General features: G+C 38.8%; 1 protein-coding gene across 3 annotated transcripts in view; it reads left to right on the forward strand.

Annotated features, from left to right (window-relative positions):
* The window catches only part of LOC124395681 (neuroplastin-like), a 34377-nt gene that overhangs the window by 1550 nt on the left and 12202 nt on the right, over nt 1-20625 (forward strand). For 2 of the 3 annotated variants that reach the window (XM_046864412.1, XM_046864411.1), the window contains exons 2-4: nt 11484-11831; nt 14802-14985; nt 17465-17559. In XM_046864412.1, the coding sequence (XP_046720368.1) occupies nt 11484-11831; nt 14802-14985; nt 17465-17559 (627 nt within the window). The remainder of the gene's footprint in view (nt 1-11483; nt 11832-14801; nt 14986-17464; nt 17560-20625) is intronic. The other variant, XM_046864413.1, reaches the window with a different exon arrangement.

The raw sequence follows: 20625 nt of genomic DNA on the forward strand, positions 1-20625 counted from the left end.
GGGAAGAAAAGCATTGACTTTTTTTCTCCTCACAGATGGCATGTGAAAAATCTTAAAATTTGTTTTAAATAATGAAATGAATGAATAACGAACAGCAAACTTCTAAAGGAAATATACAGATGCAATTCAATGAAAGTATGACAGAGAAAGAAAGAGAGAAAGAAAAAGAAAGAAAAGCGTGTTTCCTTGGTAAGGTGGATGTGTATGAAAGCATACTTTGATAACTCCGGGATCAAGCCACCAGCTGGGTTTGATTTAGTCGCGTTTTATAAAGGTATAAAGAATTTCACTTCATTTTCTATGTTCTTTCATCGTATTTCTTGCAGCTCCATTTCCACCTTTTTATTTCATCCATTGCTGTTAAAAGATAAGTGACTTATCATTCAATATTTATCACTTCATTGTACCACACTTTCACTACTTCATGAATGCCAAGTACTTGAAAAAATTTATTTTTATATATGTATATTTATTTAAATATGTTAAGTCAAAGCCCCCAAATTTGAAAGCCATCCCCCTTCCTCGCCACGATAACTGAAATAGTCATCATGGAGAGAGTGACACAGTTTCTCGATGTCAGAAAACTGGCACTCGGCTTCTGTGGTAGTCGTGATTCTCGACCCGATCTGGTCTGTTACACATGAGTTGAGATATACAGTGTGGGTGATCCTATTACACATACTTGTGAATCGTACATGACATACTGTTTAAATCTCCGTCCACGTTTCAGATTGTCACGCGTGTGTGGCAGCTGTGATGTTGGCTGTGTCATTCCTGCGCAGCAAACGATTATCTTCCGAGAGGCCTATTAATAAAACGGCTTTGCTGCAGAATTAAGCCGGTTGTAGAAAATGGTTTAATCAGCGTGTGTGTGTTTGGGGGTGGAAGTCGTGTGAGAGTCATTCCACGCGATTTGTGGATGGCCCTCTGAGGGCCAGATTCAGCAACAGATATCTGCAGGACTGTAAATAGCTTTGGTCCATCTCGCCGCATGTTTCTATTATTAGAACGGAGAGACACGGGAGCGCAGGACTGTGGCTCCACGAATTTCTTCGGTGAAAGCGCGTCCCATTAAATGTTAATAGACCGTGTTGCATGGCTTTCTGCGTGATCCTCGCTGAGCAAAAAAAAAAAAAAAAAAGGCTGCGTCTCAAAAAATAAGGGAGAACTCCCTTCAAAACTCGGGATACTCAGCGTCACCTCGGGCTGTGTCCATCAGTTTCCCTATTTTTATTTTTTCCCGAATTCATAAGCCTTTTTTGGTACGTGGCTAAATATAACTGGATTTGACATTTTTACTCAAGGCAACAACCTTGAAATGCAAAAAAAAAAAAAAAAAAAAAAAAGATTTCAATGCCGAATTCCGAGCTTTGATTGAGATCTCACCCGGTCTGACTGTCTGAGATTTTCAGCATTACTAAATATATTAATGAAGTTCAGGGGCGCCTCTCTTTGTTTTTCTGCAGCTCAGGTGATTACAGGTAGCAGTGACCGCACATGCCAGTCTGAGCTGCATCACATGGCGTGCAGCACAATGCAGAAAAGCATGCAGATAGAGCTTTGAAGATTTTTTGGGGAACTTTTGAGCACGGTACCCTTAAGTTCTTGATGAAAACCCAGTATGGTCCACCTCAAGTTTTTTTTTTTCTCAAGGTGGTTTGTATTCTTCTTAAGATTGTTGTAATATGAGTGGTTATACAAGGTACTGTAGCTTTCCTGTGAACTCAAACCATTCAGGCCGTGTCTCATCAATGTTTCTAAAGCGTTTCCACCCACAGAACTGTTGCTCAACCAATGTTTTTAGTTTTTCGCACCATTCTGTGTAAAGACACTTTTATGTGTGAAAATCCCAAGAGACCAACAGTTTCTAAAATACTTCTCCAGCAACCATGCGGTGTCAGAAATCTTATTATCCCCATTCTGACCTGAATTTATGTCATTTTAAGTGTTGTGCTGCTGCTGTTGAAAGGCTGATTTAATAACTACACATACAAGCAGGTGTCTAGATATTTCTAAACAACGCAAAGCGCAAAGCTGCTGGTAAACTCCGACATTTATTGTAATGATAGTAGTGCGTCTTGCTCATTTTGTCAACGGTAAATTGTTATTTATTTCAAGGATAACAAATGGAAGACAAATGATAACATTTTTGGTGCAAGTGTTTTGGCATTTGCAAAGATCCCTGTATCTTTGCTATAAAGGTTACTTGTATGGACCGTGTGCTTAAACCACATTTCCAGCTCACATTTGAATCTCATTGTCAGTCGCTGAAGAGAAGAGCAAGGTGCTATGAATCAAGACCAGGTGTAAATCATCTTGTAAAATTCTCATGGAGTATCTGAGATATCAAAGTAAAGGAATGAAAGGAACGCTGAAGGTATTCTCAGAATACTAGGCCGATTGTTTCATCTATAGGCAGAAATACATGGATCAGGCATAACATTATGACCTTATAACAATAAATCCCACCCACTAACAGGTGCCTTGATGAAGAGATAATCAGTGGTATGTTATGATGTTTATAATCTTATGCCTGGTCGATGTATGAAAAGTCACTATTTATTCTTTGGTGTGTGTGTGTGTGTGTGTGTGTGTGTGTGTGAGCTGAAGTATTTGTGATTGTATTCATCTATTCATTTTAAGCTGTTATATTAGTACGCTGAAATCCTTATGGACAGCAGTAAACATCCAATCGCACTGGAAACGAGAGCAAAAAGCATTAAAGCTCATGTTCAAGCAGCCTTCATTGGTTGGCACGCAGCATTTGAAACTAGCCGAGTGGGATCGGATGGTGATGTGCAACCCGTGGCTCTTGAATGCGCTCTTTCTCACAATGCAAAGATTTTTATTCAAATTTTATTCACCCTTAAACACCAACAAATATAACTGGAGACTGTTTCAGGAGTGGGCGGGAGTGCAAAAGTCATCATTCGCATACAAGGTTATATGAAAGTTACAGTGAAGCAAAAGAAAAAGGACTCTTTTTGCATCTTTTGAAAGATTGGAAGAAACCAGAGAGAAACCACAAAGACATTACCATGAGCTCGGGTTTAGACTGGGGACCCTGAAGCTTTGCCACCCGGGGACTAGTGATTTTATTAGTCAAATAGTTGACTAGTCAATGAATCTATTATTACATCATATAGTCTGGTAGCCAAACCACACAGTAACACTGAACTGGGTTTCGTAGCCACGCCTACGTTCCTTGTTGGTCCAGCATGTAGGTGTATATCTTTTTTTACATGCACAATGTGTTACTCATCCTGTAGCTCATCAGTGTCAGTTTCTGACCACAGCACTGCTGTCGTCTAGATATTTTGGGTTGGAAGACTGTTTCTCAACCCAGCACTGACATTGAGGTGGTTCAAACTGGCATTGTCGATGCTGAGCTGAGAACGGTCCACACCCAAATCACATTTTGTTCATTTTGGCCACATTTGATTGATTGGTAAAGAAAATATGAAGGGTTATAAACTGTAGGAAACACAGGCTACAGTCAGTAACTGTGGACCTATAAAGTGACATATATATTGTATATAAACGGCTGATCAGTGGTCCAGAATGAACTGAAAACTTGGGCTACAGATACAGTCAAATGTATAAATTAGCAAAGCAGGGACGGATAAATCGTTTAACATTTTTTTGCAATTAGCATAAACATATTACTAGGTTTTGATATTTCAGGACCTAGTATATATGTAAGTAAACATTTCAGGAGAAAATAAAAACGGCAGCCAAGCACGAAAAAACATTTCCAAAAGAACACCGCAAGTCATTGCCGAAATATTCATTTTGGTCAAACACAGTGTACTGTATCATACTTTTTTTTGCTAGGAATTCATGAGCTAGTTCATAAAAATAAATCTTAATTGGCTAACCTCACCATATCATATTAGCTAGCAGTTTTATTTTATTATTTAGGCAACTGTTAAATAGGACAGCATGGGCAGCACCCTGTAGTGTTTATTCACCTATTGGGCTAGCTATTACATGAATGATTTGTTCAGTATCCGTAGGATGATTTTGATAATGAGTACTATTGTGATGGCTATTGTCAGTAAATAGAGGTCGACCGATTAATCGCTTTTGCTGATTAATTGTCACTGAACCACAGTCAACCCACGATAATTTGCGATTCGGAAAATTTGCGGGCTCTCATTTGGAACCTAACTAACAGCAAGTTGCGGATTATCTTAAAATTTGCGGTAATCCTCAGCGGGACCGAATGTTCAGAAACGTTAGAAATAACATTTTAAACTGTGTTTTCACTAACAAATTTCATATAATATAATAATAAATACATTTTATTAAAACACATTATTGTATTAAAGTGACAATGTCTAGATAAATTCACTAAGGTGCTATTAATTAAAAAATTTGCGGGTATTTACGAAACTCACGTGGGGGATTTAGAACGTAGCCTCCAGGATTTCTAGAGGGCCGTTGTACTGGCAAAAATCCAAACCCATAGTTTTTCCGGGTTGTGTTATACAGTACTAGAGCAGCTTCTAGAGGCGAATCACGTGCTGACGCCATGTGCTGTTTATTTGAAGTGTCTTTTTTTTTTTATTTTTTTTTTTTTATTCATTTTGGAATGTTATGTTTGCTGTTTTTAATCCACTATCCGTTTTAAAAACAGTAAATCGGTTATCAGCAAGTACAATTCAACCTAGCTATCAGTTAACCTCTATCAGAAAAAAGCACGCCTTTATCTTAAAGACAGATGAAAATAGATGGTCCTGTATCTCAAAAATGTGTTATTTACTATTTTACACTACTATTTAAACCTTAATAGGCTGACGTTAACCTAGAACAACAACAATAAAAAAGTTCTCAGCATCTCGGTTTCTCAGCTTGTGTTCATGCTGCCAGAACGATAAAGCTGTGAAAGTCTTCACGTGCAAAACGGGAGCGCTTGTTTAATTCGTGAAAGTGAAACATGTTTGTTTTCCTATAAAATATTTCAGTTAGTATCTCTGGCGCTGTTCATGACCGAGCCCATTAATGTATAGTATTTAATTTTGAAATAATATTTCTATATTAAAGTCATTTACAGTTAAACAGGTTTTTAAGCTAGTCCTGACATAAGCTTTCCTATCTGTGCTAAAGCTATAGGCTTTTGTCAGTCAAGATTCAGTTAGAGAACATGATGCCATATTCCACACACTTTCACAAGCAAATGTTCCCCCCTGCAGAGACATTATTATTATTATTATTATTATTATTATTATTATTATTATATTTTGATGTTCACCATTTGTACCTTCGTGGACTAATATTAAACTGAGACACTGAATTTACAGACATGCAACACTATTCCCTGCAGTCAGAAAAAATCTTGATCTGCCTACATAAGAGCGTTGGACTGCTGAGGAGTCTAGTGGGAGTACTGGAGCCTGTCTCGCAAGAAAATGATTTTGGTTTCAGTAATCCTGCTCTCTGACAAGGCAGCATGAGGCTTTGTGCAGCGATCTGCTGTTCTCAGGACAACTGCCATTTCCTTCTGGGATACGGGAGCGGAGCCCGTGGCGTTTCTGATCCGACTCCTGGTGTACTGTATGCTGTGTGCATTCATAGATGCAATTGGAATTGCATCCTCTCAATGGTCATTGTAGTTTTAGTCTTTGTGCAAAAACGTTTCTGATATATTATAACTGACACTTGTGCGAGTCCAAAAGCCAAAACTCATCTCCAAAATCCAAAAGGTTCCTAAACATACAATAACTGGCCATTTATTTATTTTTACATATGAATACGTTTTTGCATTGTGTGTAATAGAGCATTTATATATATTTTAATGTTTTTTTTTTTTTTTAGGCCTCAGATGCTATTTTTTACTAATGCCCAGGCAAGGTCATTCCCACTGCTGCGATTTATTTCTTTAGACTACATCTATAAACCTCATCACTGGAGGGACAAATGTAAGCCCAGGCCTGCTGGGGCCTGTCCCGGTAAATCTTTTTTTGCTTTCCTAACAAAAATAGTGTTACCGATAGTCTGTTCATCAGGCTCGAAAACCAGCCCATCAGTCAGGAGTCTTCGTAATAGCAATACAATTATGACTCTTATTAAAAGTCCCAGCCAATAATTGAGCTGAGTGAGCATTTCATTATGCCGCTGTCCGCACAGAGTGGGGGTTGGGGGGATTTAGAACGTAACCCCTGCGATTTCCGGAGGACCGTTGTACTGGCAAAAATCCAAACCCATAGTTTTTCCGGGTTGTGTTATACAGTACTAGAGCAGCCTCTAGAGGCGAATCATGTGCTGATTCCATTTGCTGTTTATTTGTAGTGTCTTTTTTTTTTTAAATTCATTTTGGATGTAACTGTTGTTGATTTCTTTGTTGTAGTTACATGTTAGGAGCAAAAGTTTGTGGACACCCCAAAATCATACAAATGGTTGTCGTCACCCAAATGGTTACGATAAAGTTTAATGCACATAGTTGTATACAACGTCTTAGTATACTGAAGCTTTAAAGATTTTTTCTTAACTGGAACTCACCCGTTCCAGCATGATGATGCCCCTGTGCCCAAAGGAAACTCTATGGAGATATGGTGAGTTCAGTGTGGAGTGTCTAACATCACTAATGTTCTTGGTGCTTGAATGATCACAAATCCCCACAGCCTCGCTCCAAAATCTAATGGACAGGGGAAATGATTTTTGTAATGGGTTTTTTTGACATATGGATGTCATGCTTACTGGGCATCATACTATTAGCCATATGGTGTGGTTACGCTCAAAGAGAAACGGACAACCACTTGAGACCTGAGTGTTACACAATTCTTTGCATTGCTTTGGAGTTCCTTGCGACTGGATATCATTGAGGAATAAACTGTAAACTTCTAACTGTAATACCGGTTACTTCTTGATTTGCTCCTGTAGATTATGGAGTATTTTTTAAATACTCCATTATCACAGTTATACCACAGCACTGTTGAATGCTGGATTTTGATTGGTGGAATAATTTCCTTATACCGCCTGCACCAATGGTGGATCTGGCTACTCGGACAAACTTGAACAAAAAAAACTAGATCATTCAAGATAAACTATGATTTATCCAAAAGTATTTGAGTGTTGATATAATTTCCATGGAAACAGAAAGTCAAAGCAAATCACATTAAGTGGCTCGTTGGTTCTTTTAAATAAACATTAGACCAGGCAAAGGATTTTCAGGTCGGGACGGTTCAGATTAATGAAGATTAATGAAGAAAATCTGACGAAAGGCCGAAGTGCAGAATTACGTAATTAAGACTGTTGATCTATATTTATAGCAGAGGGAAAGTGTTCATTTTGAATGAATATATCTTTTAAATGTGAATTTGGTCATTGTTCTGGAGAACACAAGCTTTCGTACAAGACACAAAACTTCAATTTCAGTTATATGAGGACTCTCATATCCTTATACTTGAACATTTTTCATGATTAGTTTGAAGATGTTTTGACCCAGTCGTCTAGCCATCACAATGTGGCCCTTGTCAAACTCGCTCAAATCCTTCTAACACGTCAACTTTGAGGACAAAATGTTTGCTTGCTGCCTAATATATCCTACACACCAACAGGTGCCATGAAGAAGAGATAATCAGTTATTCGCTCATTATAATGTCAATGTTATGGCTGGTCGACGTATATTATATATATAATAATACGCTGACCAGATATAACATTATGATATTATAATGAGAAACAAAAAAACTATGATAGATAGATAGATAGATAGATAGATAGATAGATAGATAGATAGATAGATAGATAGATAGATAGATAGATAGATAGAACATTTATTTAATCCCCTGCTGATTTTGTAAGTTTATTTTAACAGAGAGTGAAAGAATATCCCAAAAAATCCAGAAAAAAAACCCAATTATATTATGTAGAAATTAATTTGTATTTGATCGAGTGAAATACCTTTTTGATCTCCTACCAACCAGCAAGATTTCTGACTTCCACACACTGAAATTAGTCCTGTCCCTATAAGAAAAAAGTGCTCCTAATATAAACTTATGTGTATAAAAGACTCCTGTCACTGAATCGACCTCTTCCATTCAAACCTCTAAAATCAGCAGGGGATCAAATTATCATTTCCCCCATCATATATATATATATGCTGAGATTGCAAGAGTTGATGTGCTACAAATTGTCTATTATTGTGCCATTTGTAGAATAAAACAGAACCCCTGTGCTGTTACGGTGTGAAGTTTTTACAGTATGATAACCCAGTCTAAAAAAATAATATTTTTTGTATTACATGATTACTCAATTTAAAACTGCTGGTAAAACGTGTAGAACTCGACCCCAGTCACGTCAGAGGACATGCTTCCACCATCGCCAAGTCTAATCCTTCTTGTAACTCGTTTGCGTGCCTCAAATACCCTTCAAATCCACCTCGACCGTGTTTGGCTCAGTGCCAGAATGTAATCGGCTCATCTGCTGCTGGAAAGGTCTATACAGATTCCTACATTAAACGACCCTTTTTTTTTGCGACACGGCAATAACGAGAATTTCCTACGGATGGACTGATGGACTGCTTGGAAATCTTAAATAGCCTGAAAATGGGCTAAGTTCCTAAACATGATGGTGTAAGTAACATCTCTGTCTGACAAACAGGAAGGAAGCTATTGAAGCAAACCTGTTTCAGGCGTTTCGCCCGTGCTGCGAGATTGACTCAGTTTATATCGGGTCCAAAATCTAATCAGCTCATCTGCAATGATCGTTCGGAAAGGAAAAGGACTGATTATATAGACTGACTTTTTTTTTTTTGGTTTAGTTTTTTTATGAGAAAGATATTATTGAGAACGAACTCTCCATGGTCTCCAAACAGAAGTGTAGCTGTGATGAAAAAAGACGCCTCCTGAGCCAAAAAAAATAATTCAACGTTAATAGTGACGAAGATATGACAAATATAATAAAATAATGTAACCTTAACCACCTTTAAATTGGGTAATAGTTTAGTTGAACTGCATTATGGGTATTTTTGTAGGTTGTACACAAATGTAGAAACTGATGTAAATGTCCTCTTTTTTTTTAGCCCATTTTATTTTAAATGCCACATACTTTATCATCGTCCCTACTTGACTCATCCTTGTCTTTTTCCTGACACTCAGACCGATTCTGTTATGTGTTCGAGCTAATGAAGCTGAAGGGTACAAATATTCCAGACAGTAAATAGGGTGGAAATAATGAACAGGGAGGTGGTAATATGATTCATTTTAAAAGCTATAAAAAAAAAATTAAAAAAAAACCACAATTAAACAGTCTGAACATACACACAAACATTTAGACAGTTATCTAATTGGCCAATCACGCTGCACCAGCAAGTGCATTAAATCGAACAGGACAAGAGCTTCGGCTCAAATATTAATATGGTGAAAACCTGGGAATGACTGTTGGTCGTCAGATGGACTGGTTTGGGTATTTCAGAGACTGTTGATTTCACATCACAGTTTCCAGAGTTTACACAGATTGGTGCTAAAAACAAAAAGCATCCTGTGTGAATGAGGATTAGGAAGTGTGTAGTACCTTAAAAAAGCACTCTTTACAATTGTGGTAAGCAGAAAAGCATCAGGTTGCATGTCAAATCTTTTTTTTGTTGTTCGTTTTTACATTGAATAAGGTTTTCTAATAATATAGCAGTGGTTTTCTGGCATTATCATTTACGGAAGCCTGAGATCCATTTCATTTCGTGTAACTAAAACTGAACGATGCGACCGTATTGGATATTCTGCAATGCCCTGATCTGATGCCAAATGTGATTCAGGCAATGAGGTGCATCATACTGAGCAGTGACTACCTCCAGATGACCCAGTGACTTTTTATTACAGCTCATTCTGTTGCAAGGAAAAAACCTGACCTTGTTTTCATAGACAGCCTAAAAATTACGAGCAAAAAATAAAATAAAAAATGGTGGCTTCGCATTTATAGATTTCTGGGGAAAAAAAAAAAAATCAAGTTATTGTTCAAATAAAATACTTTTTCCTTTTCCCCACCTAAATGTATATATAGAAAAAAACACTCCTTTTTTTCAACCCCTTTAAGTCCTAGCTCATTATTCAGTTATTTATCATACAGCATGAATAATTCAGTAACTGCAGTAAATCTGATGGGAAATATATAGTTATGAATATGAGGAATGAAAAGCTAAAACCTAGCGATAAAGGTTACGCTAGTGCCGAATTCGGACCACAAATTTTAACGTTATATTCTTTAAAACTCAACCGCCCTTCTGAAACAAGCCCCTGCTCCAAGTCCTATGCTTTATGCTCAGTCATGTCAATCTGATAGTATCTATAAGGGAAAAGGCTGAAACTCTGGGGTATAACGTTCTTCTGATACCAAAATACCACTACTGAGAAGCTCCACAGTGTGCAACAGACACGTCATATCTCCAAAAATAGAACGCTTCATTCTGGTTTAATTTGTTCTCTCTCTCTCTTTCTGTCTTCCAGTTCAATTAAGAGTTTATGTGGGTTTTTATACATCTTATCAACTTATCAGTACATAGAAAAAAAATAATAATAAAAAATAAATATATAAATATAATAATGAATACTCTTCACATGAAGGTCCAAGCCTTTGGTTTATGCATGCCTCTAGACCCTCGTATCTAAATGGTTCTTGTCCCTATGATGAAACATATATGAAAGACGGTTTCAGATTAAACCTCCATTTATCCCCACAAAGATCCACCGAGACGGCGCTTTCATAAACCTTTTCATTAGTAAAGCCCTGGGTGACATATCGGGTATCCCCCATTTGGAACATTGTATTGAAGATATTATCTTGTACTGAAAATAAAAGGAGAGATATTAAATGCTTGAAGCATGGGTATAAATAATTCTTAAGCCGTTTTCAACGCTCCACTGCAGACAATCGGTGTTCATATGGTGCATTTTGCTATATTGACAGGTTCAGTTATATATTTTTTCCTGTGATGCATATAAAATGGTAAAATTAGACGTTTGTTCTACGCAATGCATTTTGGCCGATAATGCCTGGAGCGCCGAGTCCAACAGTCGATACGGTTATAGATTATATTAAATAATTGAGACTTTCTGCTGTGTTTTTGTATCAGTGCTGGGAAAGCTTATTAACTCGGTGCAAAGCATTGCGTTGTTCTAGCAAGCAAGACGCATTGCTAAAGTTACTGTAAAAGGTCCATTAACTTGTTTTTCACTAATACGTTCACCCTCTTGACTTCTTAATCATTGTCTTTAACTATAACCAAACTGTTTTCTTTTCTCCACTCATTTGTATAATTTCTGGCTTGCTTATTGATTTGCTTCTGATCATTCTTCTTCTGTCCTTTTTTAACTGACCCATATATTTTTTTGTTTTATTCCTGCATTCCTTGGCTCTTTCCATCCTCGCTCCCCTCCCTCCTTCCCTCCCTCCTCCTCCTCCCAATTTTACTCCTCTTTTGCTTTTCCTCCTTTTCATTTCCCTCTCCCTGTCCCCTCCATCGCTTTGAAACCCTCTTCCTCTTCCAGCTGGGTTTGTGAAGTCGCCCATGTCTGAGACAAAGCTCACGGGAGACACCTTTGAGCTGTACTGTGACGTGGTTGGTAACCCCACGCCGGAGATCCAGTGGTGGTACGCCGAGATAAACCGCGCTGACTCCTTCAAGCAGCTATGGGACGGCGCCCGGAAGCGGCGCGTCTCCATCAACACGGCCTACGGCACCAACCGTGTGAGCGTGCTGGGGGTCACGCGCCTCACGCTCGAGGACTCTGGGACCTACGAATGCCGGGCGAGTAACGACCCGCGCCGCAACGACCTGCGCCAAAACCCGGCCATCACCTGGATTCGAGCTCAGGCCACCATTTCCGTGTTGCAGAGTGAGTGGTAAACTTGTGCTGTAGTGGATAGATTACAACACTGTAGCTGAGTAGCTGTAGATCCAACTTCACCCATATCCCTAATGTCATCAAAATGGCCACCACATCAGGCAAAACCATAAAAATGCAACTATCATGTGTTTTTATTATTTTCTTGTTAGATCTATTAAAATTGTTAAAGTGACCGGTCCTTGTGCTTCTCTCAATTCAGCTGTTGTTGCTCTGACAATTTGATGCTATTTGCTATGAAAAATGACCCACTTCCAGATTCCTTTCTGGGAGGATTACGTTATATAATATCAATAGCAGCACGTACATTACATGAGTATCTCTGTCTCTAGTTGACTCAAATGTCCATCTTGCCTTCATTTAAGCAGAATGTAAGGATTCACTGACTTTAACTGAACCCCCAACCCCTCCTGTACCCCTTTGAGCCTCTTGTTGTGGATGATCACAAACCCAGACAAACGCCACGTCTCTGTCTGCCACTTTCTTCCTCATGCCGCCCTCCCTCACCTTACAAGCAGTCCATCCTGCCTGTTCCCGTGTCGCTTGCCTTGTCTAGTGACTTTTAACATATTTGTTTTGTCATTTAACCGACTGCTTCACGTTTACCTCATTTGGATCTTGATGCCAGGATTCGTTAAGATATTTCTTTTTTTTCCCTGAATCTTGGTTTCAACATTCTTTCAGGATTGCATCGAGTATTTGATTTACTTCAAAGCCTGACATTATGTGCCCTGTCTGTAACATGTAGGTCTTTGAAGTCTCAACATGTTTATTTGTGCATTATTAGTGTGGGGGGGTAGGGGGGTGCAGAAGACGCAAGGAAGAGCTTTACCATTTTTCATGTGTGGATTTCAAATCACAAATCACAAAGCCTTTGAATAAAACTGCTCCGCCTTGCGCCTTCTTTGCAACAATTTGTGTTTGCCCACGAATCAGTAATGACATTATATCATAACCTGCCTTCAAACTCTATGAGCAACAAGTTGGTCAGGTGAATTGGGGTACCGCTCAGCCCAGTGACCCCCGGAGCAGTGGAAAATGCTGGTCAAGTTCGGCTTTTCTCTGAACTGCGCTGTAGTGCACTACGGGGAGCTTAAAATTAGGAGTCCTTTGTTTTTGGCTTCTCCCCTCTCACGACAGCTACTACTGTGAAATCTTGAGAGACGTTCTTAATAATGCAGTCGGAGCAGCGCACAAGTCTCATCACGCTGTCTGTACGCTAATGAGAACTTCGAGAGCTCGAGCACCATTTCCAAATGATCTAAATATAGCATAAATTTGGGTGTATCTCGAATCTGGATACATACATACATATATATTGAATTACCACAAAAAATTATAATAATAATAATATTCTGTCATTACTGAGAGTCAATGTTTTCATATTATATACATGTGATAAGCATTATAACATGTATATAGCAGGCTATACATGCTGGAGTCGTACGGAATAGAATGTATAGTTTGTTCGTGGGACGGCGTCTGAATACGTTCTGGTCGTCTTAGCGTTCTAGTTTGAGTGTAAAAACCTACTGTACTGAACATACTGTAGTCTTCTTGTCCAAATTAACCAACTTTCCTAACGCCAGCACACATTAACGGCCTTCGAAAATCACGATTACGTGCTGTTTTGAATGAGTCTGTACTGTGTGAACATTTATGGATGTTAAATAAATGTTTCAGGGGGTTCTACTGAGAATCGCAGTGCATTCGTGGAGGAAGTGGGGGAAAAAAAAAAGCATCTCGGAGAAGTAACAGGATCAAAATGATCGATTTACCATCGTCTCTTTCTCTGAGCAGGTGTCCTACAAATGACCTTGCGAAAAGAAGCTGCCGGATCGCATCAGCCTGAGCGCCTTTCGCTATTGCTATCGAATCAAGTAATCTGAATGGTTTTTGTTTTGCATGCATACGTAGGCTGACGGCTTGTGCTCGGTTGCACAGTCTGAGAGGGAAGTAGGTGTTTTGATGCTGCCCAGGGGGGATGGAGGAAGAGCAAATGCGAGTAAGCAAGATCGAGAGAGAGAGAAAGAGAGAGGCATATACACTGGGACATCGATTCCCTGCAGTTATTGGGCATGCCAAACTCCAGAAGAAGGTGTAAGGATCGCTAATTGGAGTCACTCCTAATCCCCTCCCCTTTTCCTCCAGAGCAAAACCGATCAAGGAGGCTTAAGCAAGTCGAAGAAATTACGTCTCCCTACCCTACTTCCTCCATCCTCTTTTGTCTTCCAACTGGGTATTCTGGTTGCTATGGAAGGGCCGCATGAAATAACAAGGGAGGAGTTTAACCCGTACATGGGCACAGACCAAAATGACTGGTGTCAGCTTATTGAAATGCCAACTGAGTGTATTAAAAGTGAGCGCTTAAACAAACATTCATTCAAAAATGACTGGAATAGCCACATAATAGCATTCAATTGGATCGTACGGTCAATTGGCCACATTTCCACGAAGATCTCAAGTTGCAAAATTACAAGTTAACCTGCATTATGAATGAAGACTGCAGTATTAATTCATAGGTTCCTCCTGCATGCTAATTTTCAGGGGTGGGGGGGTTGTTCATCTTGCACTATGCTGCGTTATGCCTGAAGGTAAGTGTTCTCACTGATAATGAAACAATAAGTCTTTGTGAATGCAGTACTAATTGTGTTGGCTTTGCTTCGCTTTAAAAAAAAAAAAAAACTTGGAAGTAATTCTTTATTATTCTATTTTTTTTTTTGGTGGGGGGGGAGAGATACGATACATTGGAGTCAATCTAAATAAATGCTCTGATATCGTTCCTTTACAAGCGATCACAGCTACTGTAGGTGTGCACACATTTGTCGTTTTTATCCGTTGCACTTTCAAGCTCTTACCAAGATCACAGGCAGCAGCTACAAAAAAAAGAAGCGTCCCAACTGGCCCTGATGGTTGCCTCTCACCTCTTTGTAATAACTCCAAGATCTGATTTTGTTTCAGAGCCAAAGATCAATGCTTCTGATCAGGAAGTTTTGCCAGCCAAAAAGCCACAGGAAGACAATCCTCCAGTTACATTACAGTGTAACCTGACCAACGCTCACACGGCCCACCGGGAAAGCTTCTGGATGAAGAACGCTGAAGAAATCCCCAACACAAGAAAAGGACTGAAAAACACCGAGATAACGTGAGTTTGTTTTGCGACTGCGCTTTGCTTATGCCTCGAAATCGTCGAAATGATATTTCATTTGCCAACCTTTTCAAAATCTCATGACTGGAAATTGCATGGTGCACTGGCACATCTGTAATCTGTAATTACTTAGCAGGACCAAAGCTGGAATTTCAGCAACTTTCACTTCAGTCAGCACCAAAGTATTGGAAGTCAAGCAAAGCTTTTTTCAGTGGATGAATCAGACCTTCAAACAATCAAATCAAAATCAGCACGGCTACAGCAGTGAGTCATATATCAGCTGCTCCAGTTTGTTTATTCATGAACCATCATTGCTTCGTGTAATCGACTGTGGGACAAGAAGCACTGATGTATAAACTCAATGTGCACTTTATTAAGGCCTATCTGGGAATCATAGACTATATGGACAAACCTATTGTGATTTTTCCAGCCATATGTGGTTCTTCCCCAAACTGTTACCACAAAATTTGGAGGAACACAGCGGTATATGATGTCTTTAGATGTGGTAACATTACATTTTCCCTTCAGTTAAATTGGAGAGACAAATCTGTTTCAGCACTTTCTCATTCGCTAAGCGAAATAACCAATCAGAGTTCTTTTTCTCCACCGCTAAATCGACATACAGAAACAGCTGACGCAGTGCGACCAGAGCTGAGTGACAGCTTGGTGTGTCTGGGGCTTTAAGTTCTTATTATTCATTTTTAATCTAACTCTTATATACTGTATTTCATTAGATGCTACCTTTGGAGAGAGAATAACATTTGACAAGCGAATGAGAGTAACTTTTTTGAACTCTATTGTTAGCGATCCTTCACCCACGGGGACCAAACCCTGCTAACAAGTGAACTGTGTGTGGAGAGGCCTGTGTTGTTCAATACATTTTTAATTTAAGCAACGTTCTGTATCACATATTAATTATATGTTAGATTTTATGAGATGGACAAAAATATTGGTCAAAAAATTCGGCAGCATGTATCGTCCATCGGTTGCTCCGATTTCTAAATATCGGCAGCACCCCCTGGAGCACATAGGGTTAAGGGCCTTGCTCAAGGGCCCCAAGAGTGGCGAAACCAGGACTTGAACCCCAAAACTTCCGATTAGCAATACTCCCCAGAAAGTAGTGGATCATCTTTCCAGAGGAGTGGAGGTTATTATAGCAGGAAATGGACACTTTGTGGTGGAACTGGATGTGGAATCTTATGGTCAGGAGTCCACACATATTTTTTTTTAATTCATATAGTGTCTAACGCAGGTGTCAGAGAAAAGGTAAACAAGTTAATTACCATGTCAAAATAATTTTAAAAGAAACAAGAAACAAACTAGGAAATAAGGAAAATGAAGACTTAGTAATTTTACAATAGAAATGATAAGGGTTTACAAGGATACACTGAAACAACAGCGTATGGGCCTAGAAACTAATCAGAACATGACACAGAACAGGTGAGCACAGTCAGGCAGCAAAACAGTAACAAGGCAGGCACAGATACCAGACTAGAACAGAAACCAAAATGAAAATAAGCGCATAGCAACCTGGGAACTGTGACATGACTGGGGATCCATCGCAGGCTTTGTTACAGGCAATCGCATGCATTTAAGAAATTCTGCAATTATACAATTGCATTCGCTTAAGAAAGGAAGGAGATTTCACTGAGGTGTCCATATCATTCACAAACTCTGGTTTAATTAGTGAAGTGATAACATGGCTTATTCAAAAACCAAAACATGAAAACAGATGTCCTTCAATTGTCTCATCTGTACAGACTTCAGTGGTGTGTTCATACGTATTACATACCTTATGCGCTGTAATCAAAACAATATATGTTAATTGTGGTAACCTTTTATTCAGGGTAGCGTTTTATAAACAGGAAGTTGGATGAACACGGATTTTATTTACATATCATGCTTCAGTTCCTCAGTATGTTCCTCTGAGGGAATCCGTACACGGACACAGGTTTTCCAAGAGCAAACCTGTTTTCCAAGAGTTCCTACTTGGGGGAATTTTATTTCCAAATGAATACCTTTCCAAAAATATATTACTGTGATGTAATTATCCTAAAGAGAGTTTTACCTGAGAGAAAATAGAAACTGCCAGAGTTGCAAGAACCTTTACAGCCAAATACGATAAAATGAATATATCCTGTCAAATTGCACGGACGTAATTTTCTATTGACAGTCATGCCTGGAGCAGGCGGCATCATGTCAACAGCAATTCTATAAAGGCAATGCTTTGAATCTGCTTGAACACTCCATATGCGAAACTGTGACAAAATAACTTATTGCTGTTGCAGGCACACTGTTGTCTTAAGGTCCACTCTATGCTGTTAAATATAGTCAAAGCTACACTGAAGCGTCTCTATCCAAAGCGTCTTTAATGCCTGTAGAAAGACATAAAGGTTTTACTTTAGGGGATTGTATCATATCCCACTCTATTTATAGCTACATAACATTTATTTAACTATTTTTATTTTTGTAATAGACTCAACAAACCAAGAGCGGAAGATGCTGGAGAGTACATCTGCGTGTACACTTTCGACAAGGCCCCCAATGCCAATGCGTCCATTGAAGTCAAAGGTAAGATATTTATATAAGAACGTATTGTGTTCTATGTACAGACCCAGCTACCTGCTAATATTGGTACCTTAGATAAATATGAGCAAAGAAGGCTGTGGACATTTAAGTCATGGTTGTAAGAAATCCTGTAGTCACCCAGATATATATATATATATATATATATATATATATATATATATATATATATATATATATATATATATATATATATATATATTAAAAAGTTCAATATCAAAGTGCAAATGTAGTTTAAATATCTCAGACTCAAATACAAGGGGTGTTCAGGTCTAACTGGGACTTTTGAGTTTATAAAATAAAATAACAAATTTCGTCGACATACTCCTCTTCTACATTTATACACTTATCCCAGCAGTTAATTAATGCCTGGAAAGATTAATCATAGAAAGATTTGCCAGTACGCCTGAAACATCCTGCTTCACTTCATCACCAGGGAACCAGCACAAGCGGGATCGTCACTGGCGGATATACGACCATCTTTAAGACGGTTACACCATACAAATGTCTTACTGCAGCTAAGCATCTCATCCACGTACTGTGTTTAATTTTCTGCAGATATCCGTGGGTTTTACGCCTTCGTTCACTAGAAACTTCATCAACACAACACTGTCGTCTGCTATCTTAAATAGCAGTGTGTGCCTATCAGTAATAGCAAACACTATCCGCTTACTACCGCGTGTGGTACCGCTACGCTAGCATCCGTTTTTACACCTGCAACATTAAAAGTCCTGGTTTGACTTGAAAAATTCACTCTTAAATTCATAAGGGGACCAATAATTGTAGATGAAACCGATCAGTTTGCCAAATAATTGATATTCAGCAAACTATGTTATGTTTTTTGCTGGAAAAAAATCAAGTCAACTCAAGAGTCAAGTCAAGAAGCTTTTATTGTCATTTCAACCATCAATAGCTGACGCATTACACAGTGAAATGAAACCACGTTCCTCCTGAGCCCTGGTGCTACATACAACAACAATCACAGAAAAACAGAAAACACAGGACTAGTGTCCTCGCCACGTAAAGTGCATGTGTGCAACCTGGTGCAAACAGTGCAAAGAAGACAACACAAGACAGTGTAGGACAAATACACAAAATGCTACATAAAAAAAAAATAGCTCCGCCAGTAAACCTGTTGTTGTAAAGAGATGTAAAGTGAACAGTAACAAAAATGTAAACAAACAAAATGTTGTGCAAAGAGCAAATAGCAGCAATCCAGAAAAGATGTGCAAAAACAGCATGTAAACAGTTTATGGTAATGAAGTGATGTAATGTGAGTGGTTCTGAAGACATGGGGGAAATCAAAAGGCCCTTTTACTTATATACTTATATTACTTATATATTTCCCAATGGTGCCAATATTAATGGAGGGTTTGGTGTGAGAGTTTCTGCTGTAATTCAATGCTGTTCAAGTTCACTTGTGTTTTAAAAATCTGTTTTCTAATACATTTATTACCTTATAGACATTCTATATAAACCATCATTGTTGAGGTTTTCTCTTCAGTGTAAGCGAATTTCTACGTCAGAGGAAAAAAGCTTCGATTTCCAACCACGGAAAAGATTGTAGAAATAAGTTTGTTGGTACATATTACTTCAGGAAAAAGATGCTGGTGGGAGAATGAATGTTTTTAGCTGCTATAAGTCATAAAAGGAACTTGTTTCCTGGACAATCCACAACATGAGCTGATCAATCAAACAAAGAACTGCATCATTTATCTTTAGTAAAATATTGATATTACGAAGTGTCTGTGGTGTAAAATCAAGCTGTTATTGTCGGAAAATGATCGAATTTCGCGTGGTAACAATCCGTGTCAGGTTGCATTACACCACCCCGTCTTGTTTCAGTGCAAAGACAATGACGTTGAAGGCATCTTTTAGAAAAAAAAAATAAATAAATCCCACGGAGAGGAATCTTTCATTATGGCAGCACATCATGGCTGGCTGACATGGTCCAATAGTGCAGGATAATTCAATGCTCCGTGCCCACAAATAACCGCATTGTGTCGTAGAGTGACAGCATCATAAAACACAAAACATGAAAACCGTTGGATACAGTAGACAGATTTCTACTGTAAATCAGCTCCATAGCTCAAAGTGTGAAAAAAGAAAAAACTAAACGAGAGCTTTTCGGAGCAGCGTTAAATCCGGAGAGTCACACAGGAAAAAAAAAAGCCTTAGCTGGGAGTGAAATAGTGCAGACATGGAGAGATCAAGTCTCATTAGTTTCCTCCACAGAGCACATGAAAAGAGGCCTCTGGACAATGCCTGTCATTCACCGACAAGAGCGCCTCTTATAGCTCGAAATTCACAATGACACAAAGAGGCAAAAATTACTAGGAGAATTTATACTTGACTTGTTCAGGAAGTTTGTCATATCTATGAATAAGAACAATCATTTATTATAAATAATCCTGTCATGTTTTTTGTTTTTTATCTCTCATATTATTTTATAAATCAGCAATTTCAGGCGTCAGGAATTAGAATTGTGTAAATTGGAAAAATAAAATGAGAGCTGTCTTCCTAAATGTTATGTCCAATACAGACTCATAATATTTCTGATTCGAACCTCAATTCATGTCATGCGTCAACTCCACGAGACCCCTGCTGCGTTCCGGCCCGGCTCAGACAGGAAGGAAATCACCCCCTGTAGCCAAAGAGCCGTGAAACACTCCTCACTTAAGCCAATTTGTTTTGACACTGCCGTCGTGCCCACTGAGCATGCCTGGACTGTTCTGGCAGGCCTGGTTTAAACGTTGCTTGGTTGCATAATGCGATGATGCTGTTGTCCACTCAGCTCTGACTTTCCCACTCTCAGCCTGTCATGTGACAGGACAGATGCACCGCGCTGTGCATCGCATTCCTCAGTCCATGCACGATCTCGATGCTAAGCGAGACGCGGTTCGGTTTTTAACATTTGCAACATTGCGCAATAATGTTCGTGTCTGGTTTTCCAGAACATTTCAATGACGAGCGCTTCCTCTAATGAACATTAACACTAGTCATTAACATTAACATTCGTTTCAACCCTAAAGGTTCAAATAAATTTTTACT

Source organism: Silurus meridionalis, chromosome 13 (assembly GCF_014805685.1).
Source record: "Silurus meridionalis isolate SWU-2019-XX chromosome 13, ASM1480568v1, whole genome shotgun sequence".
In the NCBI taxonomy this organism is placed as follows: Eukaryota; Metazoa; Chordata; class Actinopteri; order Siluriformes; family Siluridae; genus Silurus; species Silurus meridionalis.